This window comes from Struthio camelus, chromosome 9 (genome assembly GCF_040807025.1).
Source record: "Struthio camelus isolate bStrCam1 chromosome 9, bStrCam1.hap1, whole genome shotgun sequence".
NCBI lineage: Eukaryota > Metazoa > Chordata > Aves > Struthioniformes > Struthionidae > Struthio > Struthio camelus.
This window is the reverse complement of record NC_090950.1, coordinates 27,503,839-27,527,447: the sequence shown is the minus strand read 5'-3', so window position 1 is coordinate 27,527,447 and position 23,609 is coordinate 27,503,839. Positions and strand designations below refer to the sequence as shown.

Genomic DNA, 23,609 nt, shown 5'->3' with positions numbered 1-23,609 from the left:
GAGGTGATACGTCAGAGCAGGGGAAATACTGCAATGTAGAGTTCCCAAGGGAAAAAAAAAAAAAAACAAAAACAGAATATATTGTAAATATGCCTCTGAATGGAAGTGACTCAGTTAACGGTCTGGAGAATGGGGAAGGAGAAGATGTGCACAAATCCATCACACTGTTAGAGCATGAAGAGGGGAAACTCCAGGGCTTTGTCTGATCACTTCAAAAAGATTACTGAAAAACAGAAGCAACTAATTTACTTCTACTGCATTTACACTGAGGCCAATTGGAAGAAGTAAACCAGGAGCGATTCACTGGAGCTACAACTGATACAAGTAAAAGGAGAAATCGGACCCGCTCCTTCTTGGGTTGCCACCATTATTTGAGGACATACAAACTGCAGTCCAAGTTGTTCTCGTTCGCAGCTTGTGCGTTTCACTCAAACTATATGTTCTTTCAAAACATCTCTGACCAACTCTAGGAACTGCACTCACTTCCCTTTCCTGTCACCTCTTGCCACCAAACACAAGTTGCCGCTTCTCCCACTTACATCTATCTCTTGACAACAAGGAAGCTGGGAGGAGAATGGGAAAAGGAGCCGCATGCCTCACCTTATCGAAGATGGTGGCATTGCGGGCTGCTGTTGCAATCCAGACCTCCTTGAAGAATTTGTCACAAACAGGATCCTGGTGGTCTGAATTGAGATCCGAGCCGCCAAGTACAACCCTGAAAAGAGAAGACAAAAGAACGTGTGCCAACAGAAGCCGAGACAGTGGGAACATCATTCTCATCTTCCACTCCTTCAAAAGGGAAACAACAACAGCTGATAAGAGAATGCCAGAGGCAGCTACTAAATTACCTTACCTCAAAAACAACCTGAAGTTGAGGCTAATACCGAAGAGCTATGTTATTACTTTTATTATTACTTGTTTGCAATAGTGCCTAGAGTTTCCAGCCTTTCTGTACCAGGCCATGGGCAGACACACCTGAGAGGAGCCAACATTGCCTGTCAGGGATTGAAAAGCTACCCATTAAGAGGACAGCAGGTTTTCTATTTTAATCTATTTGAAGTACGAGGAAGCCATGGCCTTGAGAGCTGAGTATGTGTCTTATGGGTTCAGTACCTGGTAGGGTCTCGTGTCAGGCCCTGTGCTCCCTGAGCACTGGGCGCATTCACTGCACTCCCCAAAACAGAAACTCCAGGAAAGAAAGTTTCCTTGTAAACCGCCAATAAACACCACTGGGTGCTCCAACAATGCCTTGCCTGCTCCCCGCTCCCCCTGCAATAGTCTGTCAGCCTTAAAGCTGCCTTATTTTCTCATTTCTTTCTGTTTAATAGCCGTCCAGATGGCAAGGGGCGGGGGTGGAGGAAAAAGAAAAAGGTCTTAATGAAAAAATGGCTGTGTTGGGGGCCAGATGGTTGCTCTGAGTGAACAAACTTCCATTAAAAAGAGACACACCATCACCCAAAATTGAGACAGTGTGAAAACAGAAGCTGGAGGCAAAATATCACTGTCTTGTTTATGAGCTCTCTAAGTAAAAATACTTGAGCAAAACGATTTGCCAGTCAAACCGTTTTTGAGCTGAGGAGAAGGACCACACAAGAAACGCTGACTCCAGGCCACAGTAAAACTCTTTGGGCTAAATCGAGGCCAGGCAGAGCTAAATCTAAGTAAGCATCTGAAGCTCCATTGGTTTTAAATGCCTTGACCCCTTTCACTAGGCATAAATCTGTGCAAGCCTTGCACAGATAACTGCTCCCTGCTTGGGAGTGGCAAGGCCCAAGAGTGCTTGGGCAGCTGGGGAAAGTGCTGCTGCTGTGCGGTCTTGGTTCTCCCTATGGTGTTCAGCAACTGCCAGCGGTCGTACCTAAAGCACCGAAGGCGGAGAGACTGAGCAAACTTTCCAGCGCTGTAGTCCTCTCCATCCATCACGGAGGGGATGGTTTCTGTGTCCTGCACAATGATTCCTATTTCACTGTCCCGTTTCCCAAGCATGCTGCGGTCGTTGATGTTAGCGGAGCCTTGAGAGGAAGAAATCAAAGCAAATACAGTAAACCACAGTAGTATGTGTCCAGTCCCCAGAGAACACCCCAGCCCCTAGGCAAGAGCCGTCGTTATGTCAGGGCCTGGGATGTCCAGACATTGCGCAAAATCACACCCCAGACACCCATGGGTGCGTGACTCTACATCACGTGGAAGCATTGCTTCAGCTCTCTTCCACGCTTACGCTCTTCCGCGCGTCCTCCACCACTGCCAGCGACCCCCTGTCACTCCAACGGGCCGTCCACCCTACCGCATCCCTCGTCTGTGCGAAGGAAACATATATGAGCTTAGGCAGCTAAAATTAGCCCACCCACATTCAGCTGCCCTCACCACTTCCAATTCAACTGATAAAGCACAAAGAGTGCAGAGGTGGCAGTCTCTTCCTCTGCCAATAGAAGGCAGAGGGCTGGATTGGGTTACTTCCATTTATTTTTGAAACTGGAGAAAAATCAGTGCACATATCTCACGAGCATCCCCCATTTCAGGCTTGCTAGCGACACAGTTTCAGCTGCTCAGGAGCGAGAGTTTTGAGATGAAGGTCTGTCAGAGCCCTACCAAAGGCACCTCCTTAACAGAAGGGAACAAAGACTCCAGGAGAGCCAGGATTGAGGATGAGAGCAAAACACTCATCCTCACAGGCTTCAAAAACTCCAGGGCCTGGGAGGTGGTTAAATTATAGTCAAGCCAATACCAACATTTTTAAAAATTTAATTTCTCTGTAACTTCCCAGATGCTTTTGCAGAATGATACCACAGCATTCAACTGTCTTCACTGCATTTGATGTGGATAATAAGTTAAAGGAGCAGGATGGGCTCTATGGGTACATCCTCTCTATCTTTAGTAATGTAAGGAGGGAAAATGTATCATTTGTATTTGGAGGCTAGGGGCTTTTAAGAAGGGAGATTTAGGAAGACAAAAAGTCATCTCCATCTACATCGCACCAAGGCAGAGGGCAGGTTCTGGCTATGGGTAGCTAACACCCAGATCTTCCAATATTGCCAGTGGCCACGTTTTAATATCCGTATGCACGAGAGTTGTTTGCTCAAAGTCACAATCACTGCTAATGCAGTAAAACACGGCCTCCAGGGGTTTGGAGGGTGAGCTGACGAAGTGAATTATTTCTTTTCTATTGCTCATTCAGTGACTGGTGCAGTGCTAGTGCAAGCTGCATAAAACCCAAATCCCCAAAACAACAGGGGGCACTTTCAGAATGCACGGCCAGGGCATGTATCACACGGGTGTGGGACTGACACATATTCTGGAGGCCGTCTGCAGCTTGGCAGCCCTGGGAAATACCCCGTTTGGTCACGGATCAGAACTGGAGGGCAGCAGATGTTTCCTCCTCTTGTCTCGCTACCATCTGCCACACCGCTCTGGCAGCCCTCTCTGCAGGACTGTCAGGTTATTGCAGCCACCTTGTTTTCCTTCTTTTCTTTCTAGACGCTACTTTGCTTGGGCTCCGACAGTGCCCCTCATGAAGCAGTCGTTCTCTGAGGTGTGCTACCAGCTCGCTAACAGCTGCTTCAGAGGGACGCGCGCACCCAGGGCTCGCTGCCGAAAGCTAGGCGGCTCCGTCAGCAGCTGCACACCGAGGGTGGGAGCTCACCCAACCCGCACTCAGAAACCGGGTGCTGTGCGGAAGCGTGATGCCCAAGTGATTGCTCTAAACTGGCTGAGGCTTCTCTCCCCAAAGAGTTTTCTCTGTCCTGCACAGACATCAGAAAGCAAAGAAAGCGGGATACGATAGGACATTTGACTCAAGGGGAGAGGAGCAGCAATATGCTACAAGAGATATCAGTCATCAAGTCATCTACCCAAAAAAATGACCAGACAAAAGGTCTCCAGACAACCCCCAGAACTCCTGACTCCTAATGTGACTCCTACAGAGAGGGGACCCCAGGCACTAGTTAGCCATGCAGCCTTTCCAGTGACTGAGCACGCTCAACAGGAGCTAACACTTCCAGAGGAAAAATGAGCCAAGGCCCTCACAATATTTTAATCTTCCCTTCCACCACGAGGCAGACTCTGCATGGTGGCCAAATCAGTGCTTTATTTCCATGCACTCATTCTCTTTCTTAGGTGGCAAAATGTAGAGGTGTGAATTAATCAAATCAAAGTCCTAACTAACCCACGCGCACGAAACTATCTCTGGAAACTTAACGGGGGACAGTCTTGTGCCAAACCAAGGTGCAAGCCTCTGGGCTGCTCTTGTATTGTGGCAGCTTTTCTTTGGGGGTTTGCACTTCCCCAGGAGCACCTGCACCTCCCTAGGAACGTGGCAGGGGAAGCGTTGCCGGTGTGCTCACGGCCCTGCAAACTGCCCTGCACTTGGCAGCTACGCCCAGCCCCTATGCTGGCAGCACACGCAGACTCCACGCCACCTGACCAGCCAGACCTAATGTTCATGCAATATAAAAATCAGTCCTCAGGCATACTGGCACGAAGAATAACGCTAGAGAGCACTCTCTCCGACCTTTGGACCATCGCAGTTGCAACAATACTACTACTGCTATAATAATAAATCTATTTCTCGGCTGTTCTGCATACCAGAGACATGATCTGACCCGAGAGGATAACCAAAGGGCAAACCATCCCAATCCGAACCACAAGTCGTCTTAGACTACAGGCCAGATTGCTTCTTTGAAGAAGGGGAATATTTTGATTCTTGCAAAATCTAGTATTATATTGTTCTTTGGCAAAGTTCTCGTTACTGGTATCACAGATCAAACAGGGTTTCTTTACAGAAAGAGGCTCAAATTCTGTTTTCCTATTGTAATGTGTAACTCAGAGCCCATGCTCCCTTGCCTTTCCTTTAGGATCTCACAATAAATACGGTAACAGAATCAGATGAAAAGATATCTATTACTTGTTATAACATATTTCCCCATTCTTCGGAAATGGGGTTGATAAACGACACATGTTGTCCAAACCTTCCAAATTTTACAGCATGTTCTGTTCTTTAAGGAACAGATGACAAGTCTCACAAGTTTTACTGCTAGAACAGAGTTTGATACAAGACAGATGGACAAAATTCCCTCCACTGGGATTCTCTTAACTACTATACAGAGATTTAAAACAATTAAAAAAAAAATTGAATGACAGACCTCCGAATCATTTTCTCCCTCCTGCCTACCCTCTTGATTAATCTATGAGTTTGTTTGTTTTTTAACTGCAAAACATTGCACAAGGAAGAAATCACAACATAGAAAAGAACATGGCACTGCAGCTTCGCACATGTCAGAGAAGCTAAGGGAATATTGCAGGTATAATCAAATGGTACAAAAGTCTCCTGCAAGCACCCTGCTCACCAATTATGACAGTGTTGTCATCAGCAATAAGCAGTTTGCTGTGAACGTAGATGAGTTCAGTGACTAGTTTTCCTTCCAACTCTGCATATGTTCGAAGTCCACAGAACGATATGTAGTTTATCCACTTATCTCCAACTGAAAATTTAAAGAGAACAAAATGGGATGGGATGAGTAAGGGGGAAACAGAGAAGGAGAGAAGATCCTCTTTATATAAAATCCAGCATGAATAACAGTTTACTTTTAACATTTTTTTTAAATGAACAGATCATAGAAGCAAGTCTCTTCAAAAACAGACTTTTAAAAAAATGCCCGTGGGCTCTCTGTGCTGCTCTGATCCACTGCCTGCTCAGATACTTCACTCTGGTCAAAGAATGACCCAAATCTCTCTTATGCAGCATGCAAGTACTCACAATTGATACGAAAATAACTGGACTATGTGACTGTTTTTCTGCAGGATCTGCAGAGAGGAGGTTATAAGCAGGTGTTCCGTCTATGAGCAGTACGGAAAATATGTCCTAATGTGAATTGTCTACAGTTCAGATTTATACAAAACACTAGAACTAATGAGACATTAGGTACGCCTCTTATATTTATGATACGTGTTTTTCATGGTGCTCTGATTTCTATCAGAGCAAATTCAAGTAGGTATACTCATTGTGAGAAAGCAACTCTAAAAGCAGCATTATGATTAAGCAGGTTTTTCCTCTCTGTTTTTACTAACACCAGAAACAATTCCAGGACTGGATTTACTGGGGCGGGGGGAGGCAGAGGGCCTGCAGCTCCCCAGAAGCGTGGCCCAGTTCAGGACATGTTCCAAATAACATGATCCTGAGCAGCTGCAACTGCTCTGTGCTCTTTCCCTTGGGTCCTTCCCTCATCCAGATCAGGGTTGCATCCAAACACAAAGTCTGAATATCAGCCAAGGCTCGCATGTCCTAATGAACTTCAGCGATGGGATAACAGCAGAGGCAGAGAGCGCTCAGCAGGCATGCAAGCCTATAACATACATTGCTGCACATCTGTGAGATGCCTCATTCAAAAACTCGAAACTCGTCTGCTACAACAAACACAAAGTAAAAAGAAGCACATAACACAAGTTGTGCCCAGACAGGAGCCGCAGATAGCGCCTTGCTGCTTAATCATATTCTGCAAGAAGCAGAGTCTCTCCCCTTCATTCGGAGATGGCACAACTGCAGCATTCCCTCCTACTGCATCCTGCACCTGGAGAATCTGACTTGTATTGTACAGATCAATCTGTCAAGCAGTGCTGTCCCAAGACTAAACACATCATACAGGAGCAGAATAAAGCTCTTACCCTCTGCCTTCAGCTGGCCCAGAATTGAATTTTCTCCTCTGCACATGGTCCTGGAAAGAAAGGTAGGCAGCCGTTACCACCACAAGCGATTCGAAGCAATGACACGTACTGAAGCAGAAGTCGCTCAGTGAGCTAAATCACAAACACAGATGCATTTTCCATACCCCATATAAGCAGAATGGTACTTCCAGGGCGCACAGTTCCCAGGCAAACGTTGACATGTAAGAACTGCTCTTTTCCAGAAAGATCACATACCAGTCAACTTACATGTGCGAAACCACTTCTCTTCTAAAGCATATAGCAACGATAACGTGCTACAAACGGGAGCTACTGAAGTTTGAGCCACTCATATGGAAAGCACAGGTCTGGATGTGAAGTGACACCAAGAAAAGTAGTCAACATGTACATAACGCTAATACGGTGGCCCTTGCAGGGGAAAAAAAACAAAAAAAACAAAAAAAACCAAACACTCATGGAAAAGGTCCTGGTCTGGGAGAAACGCTGGTTCACTCCTCCTCCCTTGCCCCATTCGCCCTTCCAGAAGCGAGGCTGCACCCCCGAGGGAAGGAACGAGCTCGGGGGCAACAACACAAGGGAGATTTCACTCTGCAGGGAGCAGTAACCTCTGCAGACTGAATGTACACTGGTCACTCCATATCACAGCAGCTTTCTTGTAAAATCACAGTCTTTGCCTGTCTAGCCTTCGCCTGTACTCTGTTCCCACCGCAGGGCTATCTGGCACGCGTTAGTCTTTCAAAGGGGGCCTGCTGCGTTTCCGGTGTCCCTGGAAACATCCATATTTTGTGCTCCCAATTCCCTAAATGCTGCTGGCATGCCCATGTTTGAAAACGCACTCTGTTGCCTTCCCAGTGCGGACTGATGGAGCAGAGCGAATTACCCGGCAGAAATGCAAATTCGGCAATAAAACTCAGGGTTTCCACCTTACAAAGCAGGTAGGAATTTCTTGAGCTAATGAACCCACAGGACTCCATGCTCCCTCCTCCGGCTGGTAGTGGCGATGTGAAATACTTCACTCTTCCCTGAGTTCAGCCAGTGTTTTTAATACTGTTAGGACTTCTTGTGAATGTAAAGAGCCACATTATTACAGCACCACCGAAACCACTGGGAAGAACCACAGTACAGGTTAAGTTTCTAAAAGAGAACAGTGACATTGAATGGGAGGGTAGAAACCTTACGGATGAATAAATTCTGGTTTGATGAGCAAAAAGGAAAACAAATATATTTTGCAGCTTTATGCTACATATAGGGAGCAGCTAATGAATCAGGAAGTGGTGCTTTTGTATAAGGCTGCAGAGGTGAGAGGGGACTGGAACGTCACCCTAGGGCTCAGGAATTTTTCCCCTGTATCTATTTAAATATTTACCAGCAGAGGGCACTGGGTCTTACTGACTATATTCTTCCTGATTTGGCTATAATCTCCTAATAGAGATATACATTAAAACGACTGGGATCACTGTTCATTTTCTGCTGCTGTGTCCAAAAGGTAGGAAAACAGACATATGGATTGTCACTATTACCCAAGATCAGAAAACCAGCACTACATGTTTTCATTTTTAAAACAATCTCAGTGTTTGTATCATGGGAAAGTGCCACCTGCATAATTCAGATTTACTTAAGAAGCAGGCTAGTGGCCTCAAAGGGCAGCTCAGAAACATGATCCCAGTTTAAGGTCACTGCTGCAAAATAAATACAGCAATATACACATCATGAGGGAAGCAAACAAACAAGTTCAAGTACCGAGTGAAAAACTATATAAACAAACAGCTATATTTTCCTTTTCCGGGCATTATGTGCTTGTTTGGACAGCATCTAACACAGTGATCGCAGCTGGAGCCTTAGCACCATCCGCAGCACCACAGAGATGGCTGGGAAGGTCGCAGATGACCTTGCCTGGTGTAGGACCACATACGTTACCTGTAATTGAAGTGCATTATGGCCTGCAGCGCGTTCCCACCTCCAGTCGAAATATCTCCTTCAAATCCAGGCAACAGTGGGATCACCACATATACTCGGAAACGTTTGTTTTCCCTAAAACAATAGTTTTGGGGGAATATTAGCCTGCAAATTCTATTTCTTTGTATAAGGTCTAAAGAAATCGAAACCAATGCAATTTTACCAACTGGCTTGGTTTCTGGCTACTACACAAATTTTACGGGAGCAAAGTATGGAAGGTACTTCCAGTTTCAGGTCTTCATCACTTGTAATCAGTACTTCAGCAAGTGTTTAGATGATCATGGAGAGAAGAAATAATTTACTATCAACAGAGGACAACCAAAGAAGCGAAAGGAAAATAAACACATTTTTCCTAAGTGCAAGGACAGGCTAATCATCTTGCATACTGCATCTGCCATCATAAAAGGTCATTTGAACTCCTTAATAGCACAGCCTTACTGATGCTGACGCATACTGACGTGTAACACTGTCTTACAGACTACGGCTAAAATCAGAGTTGCTACAGGCAGAAAAACAGAATCTAATCTGAAGTTCCTACTACGCTCTGGTTTTTAGAGATCAGAAACATCAGTCAAGACAGAAAAAAAATCGAAGGTATAAGCAAAACATTGGCCATTCAGAAAGGTAAATATTTGACTTATATGTTACAACCTGGAAAAACTCAGTTTCATCTTTATTCCCCCAAACTAAACAGTACCATAACCGTGAGCCAATTCTGGGTTACAATAGCTAAGATCACTGTGCTGTTTGGGCCTTTTGTTAAAGCACATTTTCCTATTTCCTTTGGTGACTGAAATGCCAGACCACTTCTTCTCTTCTTCAGTTCTCAGGATGCCTCCAGGTGTCAGCAATCCCCATTACTGTGTCCTGGTGGATGAAACTCCATTTAATGGTCCTGCCACTAGATGGCAAACACAGTTTAGTAAGGACAAAACCATTTAACAATCAGTCTGAAGACGAGCCAGTTTGCAGTTTTTGTTAAAACGTACGCCTTCCTTGTAAAATTTGGGCCTTTGATGAAGAGCACAGGATTCGTGGAGAAGGGGGTCTCATCTGATCTGCGAGTCACTCGCTCTGAATTAGCGCTTACTCATAGCTGCGTTATTCACTGTCACAAAGCGGTAATTTGACAGCAGACTTCAGAAGCAGTCAACCAAGCCTTACCCACACACGGCAGCAGAGGTACGCGGGAAAGACTCGGAAGGGAAGACTACTTGTATTATGAAAAAGAACCACCAGTCCTGCAAAAACCAGCTTGTTTGTCTAAGCTCAGTGTTTATTAAACTAATTAAAGATAGGTATTAAATAATAAATATTTTTCTATTAAAGATGGAAAGTGTTTAGTCTAGAAGAGGGAGAAGTGTATAAACTTAACTAAAGAACTCTATTCACACAATTGAACACCTGTGCCTCACCTGCTCTCTTTTCCCACGACAACTTAGGTGTACGTTTCATACAAAACGATTAGGTCTGAATTTACTTCTAATCTTTGGCAATGCCAAGCGCCCTGGAGCATGCAGACTGGGTTGAATCCCATATTTAATGGGGACTCACCAATACGATGCTGGCATAAAACTGGAATAACACAGAAATGAATCAAGCACCAGATGCTAAAATGGGTCACTGCAGAATTTGTACGACTCCTTCAGTTTTTTTTTTTATTGGACTTTCTGTTTCCCAGACACGTTTGATGCCCCTGCACATAAGCTTTGTATAAGAGGAATATCTTAAATGATTACTCGAGAATACGATGCTACCTTATCAGCGTTGCTAAAAGGAGGTAAGTCCATGAAAACCACCTATGACAATCAGTCCTAAGGGCAAGGAATCTGAAAGGGCTCTCCAGAGGAGCACTGACCTGCACAGAGCCACCACATCCGGCTGCCTGTGAGCCACGAGGTTGCAATGCAAATACCAGCAGGGCCACTTCCAACTGCTCGGCTTCTGCACCTCACCCCGGAAGAGGGCAGTTCTGCTCAGGCAGACATCCCTGTTCCTGATGCATGCCCATATTATGGCCACATATTATGTAATTCATATTACACTGCTTTTATTTTGCTTAACACCTTTTGCAGCCTTGGAGCGACTCCTGCTTTACCCTGGGTGAGAAAGTCCATCCCAGTTTTTCATAGCATATTTCAACTATTTGTGCTATGCACTGCTGCTCACAGATCACAAGACAGAGTAACTCCACCCTGTTAATCTGCCCTGCTGTTAAGTGTATAGCAGATAACACACCCACGCTCTCCCAGTTTCACAAGAGCTTATCTTTCCACAGTGCCTCTGAATAAAGCCCGTCTCAAAGCAGTTTGTGTGGCTTTCCAGATAGTGACTGTCCCGTGGTGTTTGAAAGTCGAGTTACTGTCTGTCTCAGGCTGGTCTTTTACATAAGCTGGAATTTCCAAGCTCAAGTGCCAAAGAGAATGAAATCGGTGCAACTCAAGAGAGCCCTACCTTCTTGACACCTCTGAGGAAGTAGTCCCTGCATAGCTCTGGACAACTACAATATGGAAAAACTAATCATTGCAAGAAACTTATTCAAGCATAGTGAAAAAGCACAAGAGAAATGAAAGAAAGAAGTTTAGAACGTTTTCTGTACGTTAGCCCAGCAAGACTAGGATAGAGCTTTAAAACATGGCACATGTGTATCTTAAGGACTGACTCCAGAAGAGCAACCTTAAGTAAAGTTGTCCAGGATCAAAGTGAAGACGAGCCACTGCTTGCGATACTAACATTAACATGGGGTTAGGCATACTCAAGTAAAAGAAGCATCTGAAACAGTTCCTAGATGGATCGAATCCAAATAACTACAATCCCCTTGCACTGTCTGGAGGTTGTAAACATCCTCCTGCACTTATTAGGAAAAGTTGTTCAAACAGTAACTGCTGAACTCTGCAGCCAAATCCTCAAAATGCGTTTGCTTCACCTATTGACAGCAATCCTCTGTACAGAGCATTTAAATAATCCACATATTCCAGTTCAATCATTTCAGCCATTAACTTCCTTTACCATTCAGTTCCAGAGCGGCTGGCTGTGGAACAATGGGGTGTTTCACTCAAGGTATAGACTGCTCGCTTTTCAAACAATTGACATAGCTAAAAGTTACAGTTGCATCAGGGTGCCTCCAGAACACCGCTTTCTGGTTGCAAAGAACTGCTGCAAGAGAAAGCATAATTTAGACCATACAGGTGCTGTGTTGGAAAAAACAATTGTACAATTGTGTCGATTAAGATGCTATTTTAAGCCACATTCTATAAATGCATCTGGAAGTCTTTCGTTGCCTTGTTAACAATAGGTTACCTGTGAGCTTTAAGAATCCTCTGAGCGATTGCATCTCCTATCTTGTTCCAGACAACTTTGTCATCAGCACAGCTAATAAAAAACTGGTTCTGCAGGAAAAGCAAGCAAAGCTACTGTCAGACATTGCCAGTAACGAACAGAAAATATTTCCCTACTATATTTCAAGCCAAGAACAACTAAAAGATAGTTGTTCTTTGTGTTCTTTGTCATTTGAATGGATGTTAATTTCTTTTTTAATTAAGTGATATATGTGCTTGTGTTTCATTCAGGGAATAAAATATTCTTTATTAAATAACCACACTCTTTGAACAGTTCACATAAACAGCATCCAAACAAGATGCTGGAAAAAAAGCAGGTTAAATGTCTCTGGTCAGGCAACGTTGAGAGTTGCTCTGACACAGGAGAATCCTGCAGGCTCAAAGGCTGCATGGATGCGAGACCAATACCCTGCACGTGTGCCGTGGGTTGCGGCATGCACCAGGCACACAGCAAAGCCATTAAGTGGATTGGAAGACTATTGCACAAGCCATGGAAGTTGCTGGCAATTCTGGCAAGAAGATCATAAAGGAGAGGCCAACTTTTTTCCACCTCATGGTCAGAAGACTGCCATTGTACACCCCTATCAGCCTGCTCTAAAGGCCACTGAAGTCAGTGGAAGCAACCCCCAAGATTCACAGTAGACTCTGTATTAATATCCACATCTCACAATTCACAGAAAGGTAACACCAAGCCTTGAGAGAAAGAACTACACTCCTGATGGCTGCAAGCCGTGCTCAGAGCGTCAGTGCTTTCTCTCATGTCTACTCACCTCTATATATATGTAGTGCTTGCTGTTTTCTATCACTCTGACGTAAGCGCTATGGATGGATTCTTCATGGTATTTAATGCCAGCCGACCAGTCAGCAGCAGAACGGATCACCTGAAAAGCAAGAAAAATTAACCCTTTCAATTCTAGCCCCATCCAGGATGGCACTGCATTGCAAGTAAATCATTTAAAAAGAAATGCTCTTGACCGGCAGTGCTTATTTGTTAGGATTTCATTAAATAAGGTAATATATGCAGCACTTACCACTTATACTGCATTTATAATAAGGAAAAAAGACAGCCTAAAAATAATATTCATGGTGTTAATACTGATTTGATAAAAACACATAATGGCCCTCTCCCATTGCTGCATTACTTCCCTCTTCCACCTGAACAGCTCTACACAAGGAGGACCTTGCTTAAAGTCTTACAATAAACTAATTTAAAAATGATTTAAGTTTCCAAGTTGCCCCTTACTTTAAGAGGGCACATCCACTTAGTCATGTCCTCTTTAGCAATTTTTAAAGCTGAAATCTTCAGCTGAATTAATGATTTTTTCCCCCACAGGCAGACAATACATTCCTATACGCACAGTCCAATAACATAGGCCATGTCTCTGTCCTGAACACTTAAGGTCATTTATTTCTTCTGCCAAATTCTTGCAAAAGCCATCAGCTTTGTGATTATTTGACTTCTTAATTCACAGGAGTTCATCTACCCAGACTTATTAATTTATTTACTTTTACCATAAATCCCCTTTTAAAGTAAATATTGCAAGATCCCTAGGGTACATTTTCCCCCTGCCTCCTGCAGTTTTTATGTGAGAGTGCCAAACTAATATGAGAAATAACCTTTGGTCGTATTCTCATCCATGCTTAGCAATGTCCGCTGCAGACCGTTTCCTGTCTCTGTTGCAGTCAGCTCCTACTCAAGAGCTTTCCCTGCTATGGCATCTCCCATTCCTGCACTTTGAATCAAGAAGCAACTGATGGTACATCCTGAGTGACATTTTCCTAGATGGAAATGTAATTTTAACTTAAGTGCTGCCTGGGTATGCGCTCAGGGGAAATAATTACTCTTCCTTAGCCTCTGTCTTTAAACACTGTCAACATAAAACATTGAAATCATAGTCTCAAAGTATCTTGATTCAGCCACTCCACCAGCATGCAGGTCTATTATACACAGGACAAGATCCAGATGCTAAGAATCTGTGAAAATCCTGTTTTCTTCTAGGGCTCAGCCATATTTTTCCCTGGAAAACCCTCCAATGGATTTCTTTTCTTTTTCAATATGCAGTTCTGGCTTCTGGTTTGCTGCTTGTTGTTCTGCACCTGTCCTGTTACCCCCTGCTCCTCCTAGCCCTGAACGCTGCTCACGCTCTGCTGGCCAAACTCTCGTCTTCATTCACATTACACCCGTGACTAAAGCAGACTGTTGACACAGAGACAGCTAATGACCTTCTAGAGCTCATCAGTGAACTTAACAGCAAGACAATAGATTAAGTAAGGATTTGGCCCTTTGGTTCAGATGCTGGATGCTGTAACCAAACCAGTCTTATGATCTACACAGCATCTCCGGCCTGACCTTCTTTGGAACATGTACTGAGGGGATATTACTATTAAGTAACATGCGATTCCTGTGCCGTATCCTTCATCTGGACAAAAGCAGACCCCTCCCACAGATCACAAAATCAGACCCTGTGAAGCCTCATGTTAGGCTGTTGCTGCTTTCTTGGCCAACACGAGGGAGCACTCTGCAGGTCTCCAGCACCGGAAGCACGAGCCGCAGCCGCCTGAGCTAAGGGGCAGTCTGTACAGCCTCGTGTCCTCTCTGGATTAGAAGCAGCTGCTGAAGCATTGCCGCTCGCTGACCATCGCTTGTGTAAACCTCTGCTAAGCTTGCATAAACCCACTGCCAGGGGGTGGGATTACAGCAATTCCCAGCAGCAGCCTCCTGCCCAAAGGCCTGTGCGCTACTCAGGTCCACACGGTATTAATCAACCATTTGGCCGGCAAAGCTTAACACTCACTTGGTACTTTTCATTTTGGAAGAGCTGTACACAGTCCTACATCCACAGAGATGAGCACCGCCGAAACCCTGCTGAAGGCCAGGGGAGACAGTCACCGAGCACCGTGTGTGGCTCAGCTCCCTGAATGAAGTTTCACAATTCGTAACCCACTGTTTTAATAAGGACAGAGAAAGAGCTTCTCTGGGTAGAAAGCTGGCTAATTTTCTTCCATGTTTACAGCGTAGGCTGCACACAGGTTTTGCTGTTTCTTCCCCTCAGCATGCTTGCCTGTGCAGACTGCTGCTCTGCGGGCTTTAGCACTCAAGTGAAGAGCCACAATTCCCTTCAGCAAGTCCCTGACAGCTGTAGGAGCCGGTTGCTCTGTCTGGGAAACAGTTCGGCAGTGACAGGCTTCTCAGTTTGTGGTGTCTGGCCCTCTCACAGCTCTGTATCTGGCCACTTGGCTGACCCTGCTTACCAACGCCTGCGTACTGCAGCAGGTGTGAAATAAGTTGACAGAGAGCAAGATCAGCTCTCAGAAAGAATACTTTGCCTGACTGGACATCTAATTCTGGGATTTATCTTTCACAGTAATTGCTTGCACCATTTTCTCTTAAGGCTGGAAACAGCAATGTATAAATGGTCCACAATTGCATTCATTCAAACATGATCACAAAGGAAGTGCCGGACACTGTAATGTGTCTTCAGGAATATGAGGACTGAGAAGCAAGGACTCAGCGGTCAGCACATGCTCCCAGGAGCAGCCTGGCTGCAATAGCTATGGTCCTGAGCCCTCCCTACGCAAGCAAGGTGGCCACAACATGGCAGGTTCAACGGTGCTGTGCAGCAGCCAATGGATGATCAGTTTAGACTCCAAGGCTGTCTTCATCATGGCATGAACTCCTGAGAATCAGGTCTGCAGACAGTGCAAGATTAACATGGAAATCAATGATGCGCTGATTTACACTAGATAGAGCACCAACCCTGATTATATCTATTTCAGCTGTGTTTTCCTGCATTTTGGGCTGGTAGAAGTAAGAGCAGGAAGCTGAAGAGGAAGCTACATGACCTGGAGAAATTCAAAGTCCACTCTGAAGCCACACGTGCTCAGTGCAACAGATAGCGGTGCAGAGAGTTCTCAAGAAGAGCAGAGTGATGGCTCAGGTGCTGCCTCATATGACCACACAGCTTCAAGATCTGAGCCCTAATGTCCACTGGGCACTGGAAGCATTCTCCTCTGGGCTGGTGCCAGCATCGAGACTCATCCTTCAGGTACAGGTGGGTTCACAGAGCCCAGATCCCATAAATGCTTTATAGGCAAGAGGAAGAGGAATTAGATCAGACAAAACTACTTAAAGGCAAAAGCAAACCTTTGTTCACTTCAAAAATGCAGGAAGTGACCTTCCTCTAATCCCACCTTACACACAACCACCCCGCAGCTCAAGTGTTGCGACCCAGACCACGGGGCCAGTAGCAAGGCAACAAGATTTGAAAAATAAGGATCTTATTTTTACGTTCAAGAATACTCTTGAAGTGAAAATAAGCTGCTACTCCTAATATCACCAGGAATCATACTGGAGAATGCAGGTCAAGCCACTAATACTTAGTGCAGTTTTACTGCCTGGTCTCTTGGGAAAATCTGATCGCTACAGTGCCCATGCCAGAAGAACGACGGCAGGGGGGGCTGCTGGACCAACACCTGCGTGGGAAGGCGGTAAAATACACAGGCTGTTCAGACAGACTCTGCTGCCTCAGCACTTCTGATGGACATCACCACAGACAGCTCTCCATTCCCTGCCCTGGTACCCCACAGACCACAGGCCAGCGGCCAGGAAGCCACAGTCATACCGGTGTGGCAGCATCTCCCAACCCATACAGGGAACCGCGCAGCTCTGCTTCTCTGCCCAGTCAGTGGTAAGCAGCCCTGCAGTGCTTTCTCTGCTTCTTCATTCTGCTGTGGTGAAAGCCTACAGACACAAAGCATGCCAGCAGCAGGCCAGAGACATCCTCACCTCAGCATGGCACCGGCAGCAGCAGTTCAGGGGATCCCCCTGCCCCCCAACCAAACACAATCTAGAATTGCACCCTTGAAAAATCTGCAGATTGTAGTTTTGCAGCATATGATCCACCGATACTTAACAACTTTTAGTTGGTTATCTTCGTCTACACTCCCAAGGAGTCATTTCTGTTCTGGAGACAAGCTGCAGAGTCCTGCTCCACACCTTCATTTACAGCAGCAATAGTTGAAACTCTGCTTGGCACAAGGAATAAATCAATACCTTTTTTCTTAATTGTGAGCTTGATAGTACGGAAGCTCCTCACTTTGAGGAATAGCTTTACTGCTGAGATAAGTCTGTTCCAAGCTGAAGAAGTCATCAGACAAGACAGCAATCACAATGGGACAATTCCTTTTCAATCCCCTGGCTGCACGACTCAGTCCTTGTGCCCTTCCTTTTTTCAGTTCCTTTTTATCCTCTCAATAAAACTGTCACTCCAGCGCTCTCAGCACATGAGACGGCCTGCTATTAAAGGAACATCTTCCCTCTCCCCTGGCACCCAGAGCAAAGCGTCAAGGCAGGTCCTAAAAGGCTGGCTCAGCATCACCCAAGAAGCTTACGCCAGGGTGCGGCCTCGAACCCAGCTCTTCCAAATCCTAAAATTGTGTCCCAGTCACTGGGGCCCTCTTCTTCTATCCCAACAATGTTGATATGCACATTTCCCTTACTAGGCATAATCACAAATCCTCTGCTGCATCTCTGGTGATACAGGACTACAAGAAAATTCAAGTTTGCTTCAGCCTCTTAAGCAAGACCAAGAATTGGATGCGTACAGTGAAGAAGTGGTTTTAGAAAATTCTGGTTTTGGCAGCAAAACTGTTGTAAGGTGTTCCACCTTGGACCTCCTCAAAATAAAGTTATTTTTAATCTGTCATTTCAGCAACCAGCACCGATCACAGTGCAGCTCCACAGCCATGCTGACAATGAGGAAGCGGCAGATTGGTATCTTGGGGTAGGACAAGACCTCTGCAGCCACCAAAGCCAGCATCTTGAAGCTGCTGGTTGCAGCCCCTAGAAAATGAAGCTGCAACTGCAACATTCAAAGACAAAAAAACCCCCCACACTTTGAAGATTCTTACATTGAACTTTTCTCATCACTGGTATTTTGTCTATCGCTCCTGGAAATCTCTCCTTTCCTATTGGAGTACTCTAAGTGAACTGGTTTAAACCCAAACTGTTTTCATGTCAGGGAGAAAAGGTCACAAGCTACTTTGGCACAGCCTCTACAATTAAGAGTGTTGTCTTGACTCTTCTCTCGTTGAAGTCTCACAGCAGCATTGCTAAGCGCTACACTGGGTCTGTCTTCTCTTCAACTTCTTTAACTGATATAACAGTCATAAAATTTGTTTGCTGTAGGCTAGTCCATAAATTCCGAACAATGCAAGCTCTCAAACAGACTTCAAAGTAGTAAGGTCTTTAGCCATTGACAAAGCATTAAATTTTCATTGCATTTACATCATGAACTATTAGATATTGCCTTACCACGTCACATCCTTTATTATGCTTTCTTTGGCTGAAAACTGCAAACTGTGGAATGGAAAAAGCTGGAAAAAACTGGCACTGCCTTCGGCAGATCACCATTTGACTCTTGCAAAATAATAATAATAAAAAAAAACCCAACGTGCAATTGCACTGCTATTGTAAGCAAAGCCCAAAGTTCAAGTGAAAGAGGATGACAGCATGTCTGACTAACCCTTCAAGCTGACTCTCTCTTTTCCTCCTTTCTAGCTTGTACCTCCACATGCACACTATAGCTGTTTTATCTACTGTTTTGTCTACGCACATGGGATCCCATTTCAGGCCGCTCCTGCTTTCCCCCGTCTTCTTTCAAAACCTCCTTAACTCAGGCTTTTTCTGGTGTTCTCCTCTAACAAAGGAGAGCAAAACCAGATGGCACAATAAGGCCAAAATCTGTTGATGACAGGTCAGTTGCTTGAGCTTGCAGTAATATTGCAACTCCCATAAATCCTTTGTGTTTTCTCTTCCTCTGATCTGCCACAACGGAAGAGAGATTTGCAAACAAGTTCAGAAACAAGAAAATCAGCAGCCAGATTTTCTAGAACCACCCCACAGTCAGGAATGTTCACTGTGTCTGGATACTGGATTTTACCTGGGGGCAGTAACTTCTGGTCTGAGAGTCATGTATAAAGCCTCAACGCAGCACTAAAACAGAGATGCCAAATGCTTACGGTGTCCAAATAAAAGACTCTGTATGAGTAAGGAGAAAAACATTCCTATGGTTTTTCCTGAACAAGAGTCTGTGAAAGACTCTAGGACATCTGCTTATTTCTGCACTGGACTGTACCACTGAAAGATGATGTGGGAACCTACAGCCCTTTGGTCCTAAACTAGTATATCGGACAGGAAGAAGCTTGATACTGCTGTTTGTGTGCCTTGCCCAGGGGAGCTTATAAGAGAGAGAAATGTAATTCTCATGGCAAACCCAGCTGCCTCACTAATGATCAGGAACACTACAAAGAACAGTAAACTGTGATAAGGAAGGAACGGAGGGAAAAAAAAAAAAAAAGTAGAAGAAACTTATTTCTGGAAAGCCAGCAGGAGTATTAGTGCTCCACCACTTTGGATAACCCTGCAAGGAAGGGGGAAAGCATGCACAGCTCACGCAATGCTCGAGGCCAGACTTCAGCACTGCTCCAGGAGGTCTGGGCGACGTCCCATCGCATTGGCTGTGGCAGCATGAGGAGTCACCACAGCACCTTGCACGCCACTTCTGGGAAGATGGCGGGCTTTGGTCCTGCCTAAAAATGAGGCTGTCAGTGGTCTGCCCATGGAAAAGCGTCCTTAAAGGAGCACTTGAGGGCTTGCTCTGTGCACAGCCTGGCCAACTGTGCTCGCATGCAACCTGGGAGCCCCAGAAAAGAGGAACCTAGGGTAGTGTGTCCTCTTCTCTCCCCGTCTTGGCCCTGTTTGCAGGAGTCAGATCTGAAGTCTTCATCAGGAGGAAAGACCGAGACAGTCAACCTGCAGCAGGGACTTCAGGGATGTCTAGAGCATTTTTGGTGGCTCAGGAAAGCTATGCTACTCTCCCCGCATGAGCTTGCCCTCCTCAGGTTCCCACACAGTTTCCTAGAAACCAGGCTTCCTATTGTATGCGTTGCTGCGCCGATGAATGAATGAAAACCAGGACAACGAGAACGTTACAGAGGAGGCAGCCAAAATTACAGTATGTGCAGGCAAAATGATGCCTCAGAGCTTTAGGAGATCCTCTTAAGAATAAAAGGAGACTCAACACATGTCAACGCCCCACAAGAGACATCCCACTCTAGGTCCAACAAATGGAGCTTTAAAGCAGGAATTGACACAGCTGCACAAAACTAAGCCCTTCTCAGAGGCAGAGTTAATGAATCTGAACGTAGCACTGGGCAGATGCAGCTTTTGGGACCCCCCAGCTCCTTAGCCAAGCACTCATGGCATGAACATACCAGCCTCAGCAGCATTATCTCGGGCGTTTCTAGTGGAGCAGCACAGCGTACTGCGCACAGCACCCCTCGCCCGCTTCTGCTACATTCAGCGGTGTGAAATACTGCTCTGCCCTGCAGCTGCACTGAAAGGGAGGGGGACCGAAGGCCAGCACATCACACGACAACAACATTTTTTCAAGTCTAACGTGACTTGTTTTAATTTATCTAGCCATATGCTGTGTAGGGCTGGGCTGCCCTGACCGGTCTCTAAGGGGCTGCAACTGGACATAAATTAGAAATGAGCAAGTTAGTTTCAAATGAATAATTTACAAGACAAACCTGCACTCTTTTTCTGTTTATGGCATCACTGAGAACAGACTAGAATTTCCTGGAATGCATTAGCTATTTGCAGTTCCCCAATAATGTCATCATGAGGCTATCTTTTAAACAGCTCACCATCAGTCAGCATTAATGTATATCGTTTTCACCAGTCACCATTTCAGCTCTGCTAAGGTGGGACATATTTGTATTCATCCTCCTTCCTGAGTCAGCAGCTCCGTGGTAACGGAGCCTAAGAAAAGTTTGGTCTAGGACTGCGTTCAGCTTAATTTCTCCTCTGGTAACTTTCTAATTCCGTAACAAGGAGAACTTAATCTCTTTTTGTGCTACAAAAAAAACCCCTTGATTTAAAATTGCAGTCTTGCAGTTAGAGTGAACTTAGGTGACACAAGCCCCTTTGCTTCCATGGAAGCAAAGTTTCCAAATAAACTGGTGTCACAGACAGCCTGGTGAGGTACTTACAACTGAAGAGAAGCATGATGGTGCCCAAGGTTCAAGTGTATTTCTCAACAAGCTGCAAGCACTGTTCTGGGGGTTGATGTAAGATACACACAATCCTTTTCTACAGTATAAAGATGATACAAGATCCCCATGCTGGCCATCATTCACACCATGTGGCAAGGAGCAGACAACACCCTGACAACCCACAAGCTCTGAATGAACACATCTTGCTACGCTAAGCTTCCTCGAGCGTTGCTGTCATCTGGGTGGACCACTCATCACAAAAAGAAGAGGCACGCGTTTTCCTTGCTTTGATCTAGTCACTGTTGGTCCATATATATCTTTCTTCCACAGACACGCACAGTTGTCTTGCTGTTTAGATATAACTATTTTTGTTTTGCCATAACTATTTTAACTTTATGTTCCTCAGCAAGTCCATGTATATACCTGCTAACACTAATATTCAATACATGCACACAATATCTATATTTAAAACCCTATTAGCTATATCATTGCAATTCTGACTGCGTGGATGATTATCACGAATGAGACTGCGGGTTGACTCTGAAGAACTATAAAGGACCCACATGCCTGGGTGGCTGCTGAATAAAATGCAAATAAGTTCAACAGAGAAATCAGCACGGGGCCTGGTAGATTGTTCTAGGATCTTGCATAAATACTCAGTGGCCAACACCAACCCACCAGCCTTCCCAAAGCAGAAAAACAGACGTTAGGCATCAGCAGAAGAGAAGAAAGCAAAACAGAAAATTACACAGGTATGGTGCGCCCACAGCTTGAATACTGTATTTATTTAAACTGAGGATCTGACCCTCTATGTTACAAGCTAAAATAAGAGTTCCTCATTTCGTATTTTTAAGTTTCAGCTGGAAAGATGCAAAAAGAGCTCGCTTCACGAGTCTGAACAGAAGACCATCAATACCCACCTGGACTGTGGCATGAACAGCCTCGGGCACCTGGTACTTCAGCTCGTTAGCAGTTTCCTGAGATTTTGGCAACAGGAATGGGTAGGACAGGGATCGGTATTTGGGCTTCATGATCTGCCCCAGCATAAAAAAGAAAAGAAAAAGAAACACAAGAGACTAAAACATAGCAGATTGAGAAACTAAATGTTGCTAAGTAGTGCTGTGGGCACCGGGGTAGGAGGGCACCCAGGGCCACGTCCCACCTCCGCCACCCCTACCTTGGTGAAGTTCCAGCGCTGAATGAAGTGACGTGCAACGTCGCGTGCAGCTTTGCCGTGCACCACGGAGGAGATATCATGCCACGGCATTCTCGGTGTGGTGTGTCGGTCAATGAAATCTAGGCGGACAGGAGAGCACATGTGGACTTCAGACAAAGAACAGGTATTCACAGGAATGCAGTGGGGTCCCTTTCATTAAACTGAAGCTTTCTGAGGCATGACATCAAGGGCTGTGCAGATTACTTCAGGCTTACTGTGCAATGAACCATCCCTGCCACCTCCCCACCCCAGTCCAAATCCACAGACCGTAGCAGGACAATTGGCTCTAGAATCTTTTGAAGAGTTTTTCCTGCTTCCTTCTGGGCAACCAAATCCAAAAGGTCTCATCACCTCTAGTTCAGAAGGTAAAAATCGAAGGAGTCTCTTAAGGCCGGAAGAGCTATGGATCGAGACTGAGAAGAAGTGGAACAGGGTTTGGGGGAAAGTAATGAACTCCAGTGCAAAGGCACTTACCGGCAAAAGGTTTGTCAAGCTGAACCCAGTCTTTAAAGACAAAGTTGCAATAGTCTTTTCCATGCCAGAATCTGGTTTCCCCAAGCAGCTCGCCAACACCTGTCTTCAGACTGCGGATTGACCCTTTATCTGTCATAGGTAAATGAGATGACACAAACACGCTCCCAAGTTATACAACATTGGTGAGAAACTTGCTTTAGCAAGAAAGCACTGGCATGACTTGGCAGTCTGAGTAAGCTGAAGCTGTTTTCTACCTAGTCTTTCTGCTGCTTTCAAAGGACTTATTAAAATATTTTTCCTCCCTAGTTTAACAATTCTGGTATACAATGAGGGCAGATGATATTTGCATGAATCCATTACAGAAACAAAAAGCAGATGCTGCAGAGAATGCCCTCTTCCCTGCACTGGACTAGAAGATCACTCTATTTGTCTTTCCACAATCCTGTGACACCTAAATAATACCAGGTGGGAACGTACTCCCAGCTAATCACTGATCTTAGTGGAAATATGTACAGGAATACTACATGTTTCATCTACTTAACATATTTTACAGTATAAATGTACTAAACCCTCTACAAGAGAAGTTGAAATTATGATATTGACTCTATAATAGGGTGTATCTCCTGTAAGATAAGCTAGCCTTTATTAACTACAATGAAACAATTAAAAAGCTCCGATCCCCTGGTTAGGTGTTAAAGATTCCCCCCCCCCCCAACCCCAAATAACACCACCTTTTGAAGTTTACATTTGAACAAACAGATCCTGAATTCCAAATTTATGGTGCTAACAATAGTTCAAAATGCTGTCTGCAGGGATATTCCTCTTCTAAGAGGACCTGTCTTCTAGAGCCTGTACGCTGGGTGCAGGAACTCTTTCCTCCCTCCTAAAAACCA

The 23,609-nt window shown here is 45.1% G+C and overlaps 1 protein-coding gene across 6 annotated transcripts in view; it reads right to left on the bottom strand.

The window, feature by feature from the left end:
* Window positions 1–23,609, bottom strand: part of PLD1 (phospholipase D1) — an 87,840-nt gene that overhangs the window by 5,415 nt on the left and 58,816 nt on the right. For all 6 annotated transcript variants that reach the window (XM_068953785.1, XM_068953784.1, XM_068953783.1 and 3 more), the window contains 10 exons: window positions 22,717–22,845; window positions 22,204–22,322; window positions 21,947–22,060; window positions 12,740–12,850; window positions 11,932–12,020; window positions 8,593–8,706; window positions 6,658–6,707; window positions 5,343–5,477; window positions 1,859–2,012; window positions 601–715 (listed from right to left, as the gene is read on the bottom strand). In XM_068953785.1, coding sequence (XP_068809886.1) covers window positions 601–715; window positions 1,859–2,012; window positions 5,343–5,477; window positions 6,658–6,707; window positions 8,593–8,706; window positions 11,932–12,020; window positions 12,740–12,850; window positions 21,947–22,060; window positions 22,204–22,322; window positions 22,717–22,845 — 1,130 coding nt within the window. The remainder of the gene's footprint in view (window positions 1–600; window positions 716–1,858; window positions 2,013–5,342; window positions 5,478–6,657; window positions 6,708–8,592; window positions 8,707–11,931; window positions 12,021–12,739; window positions 12,851–21,946; window positions 22,061–22,203; window positions 22,323–22,716; window positions 22,846–23,609) is intronic.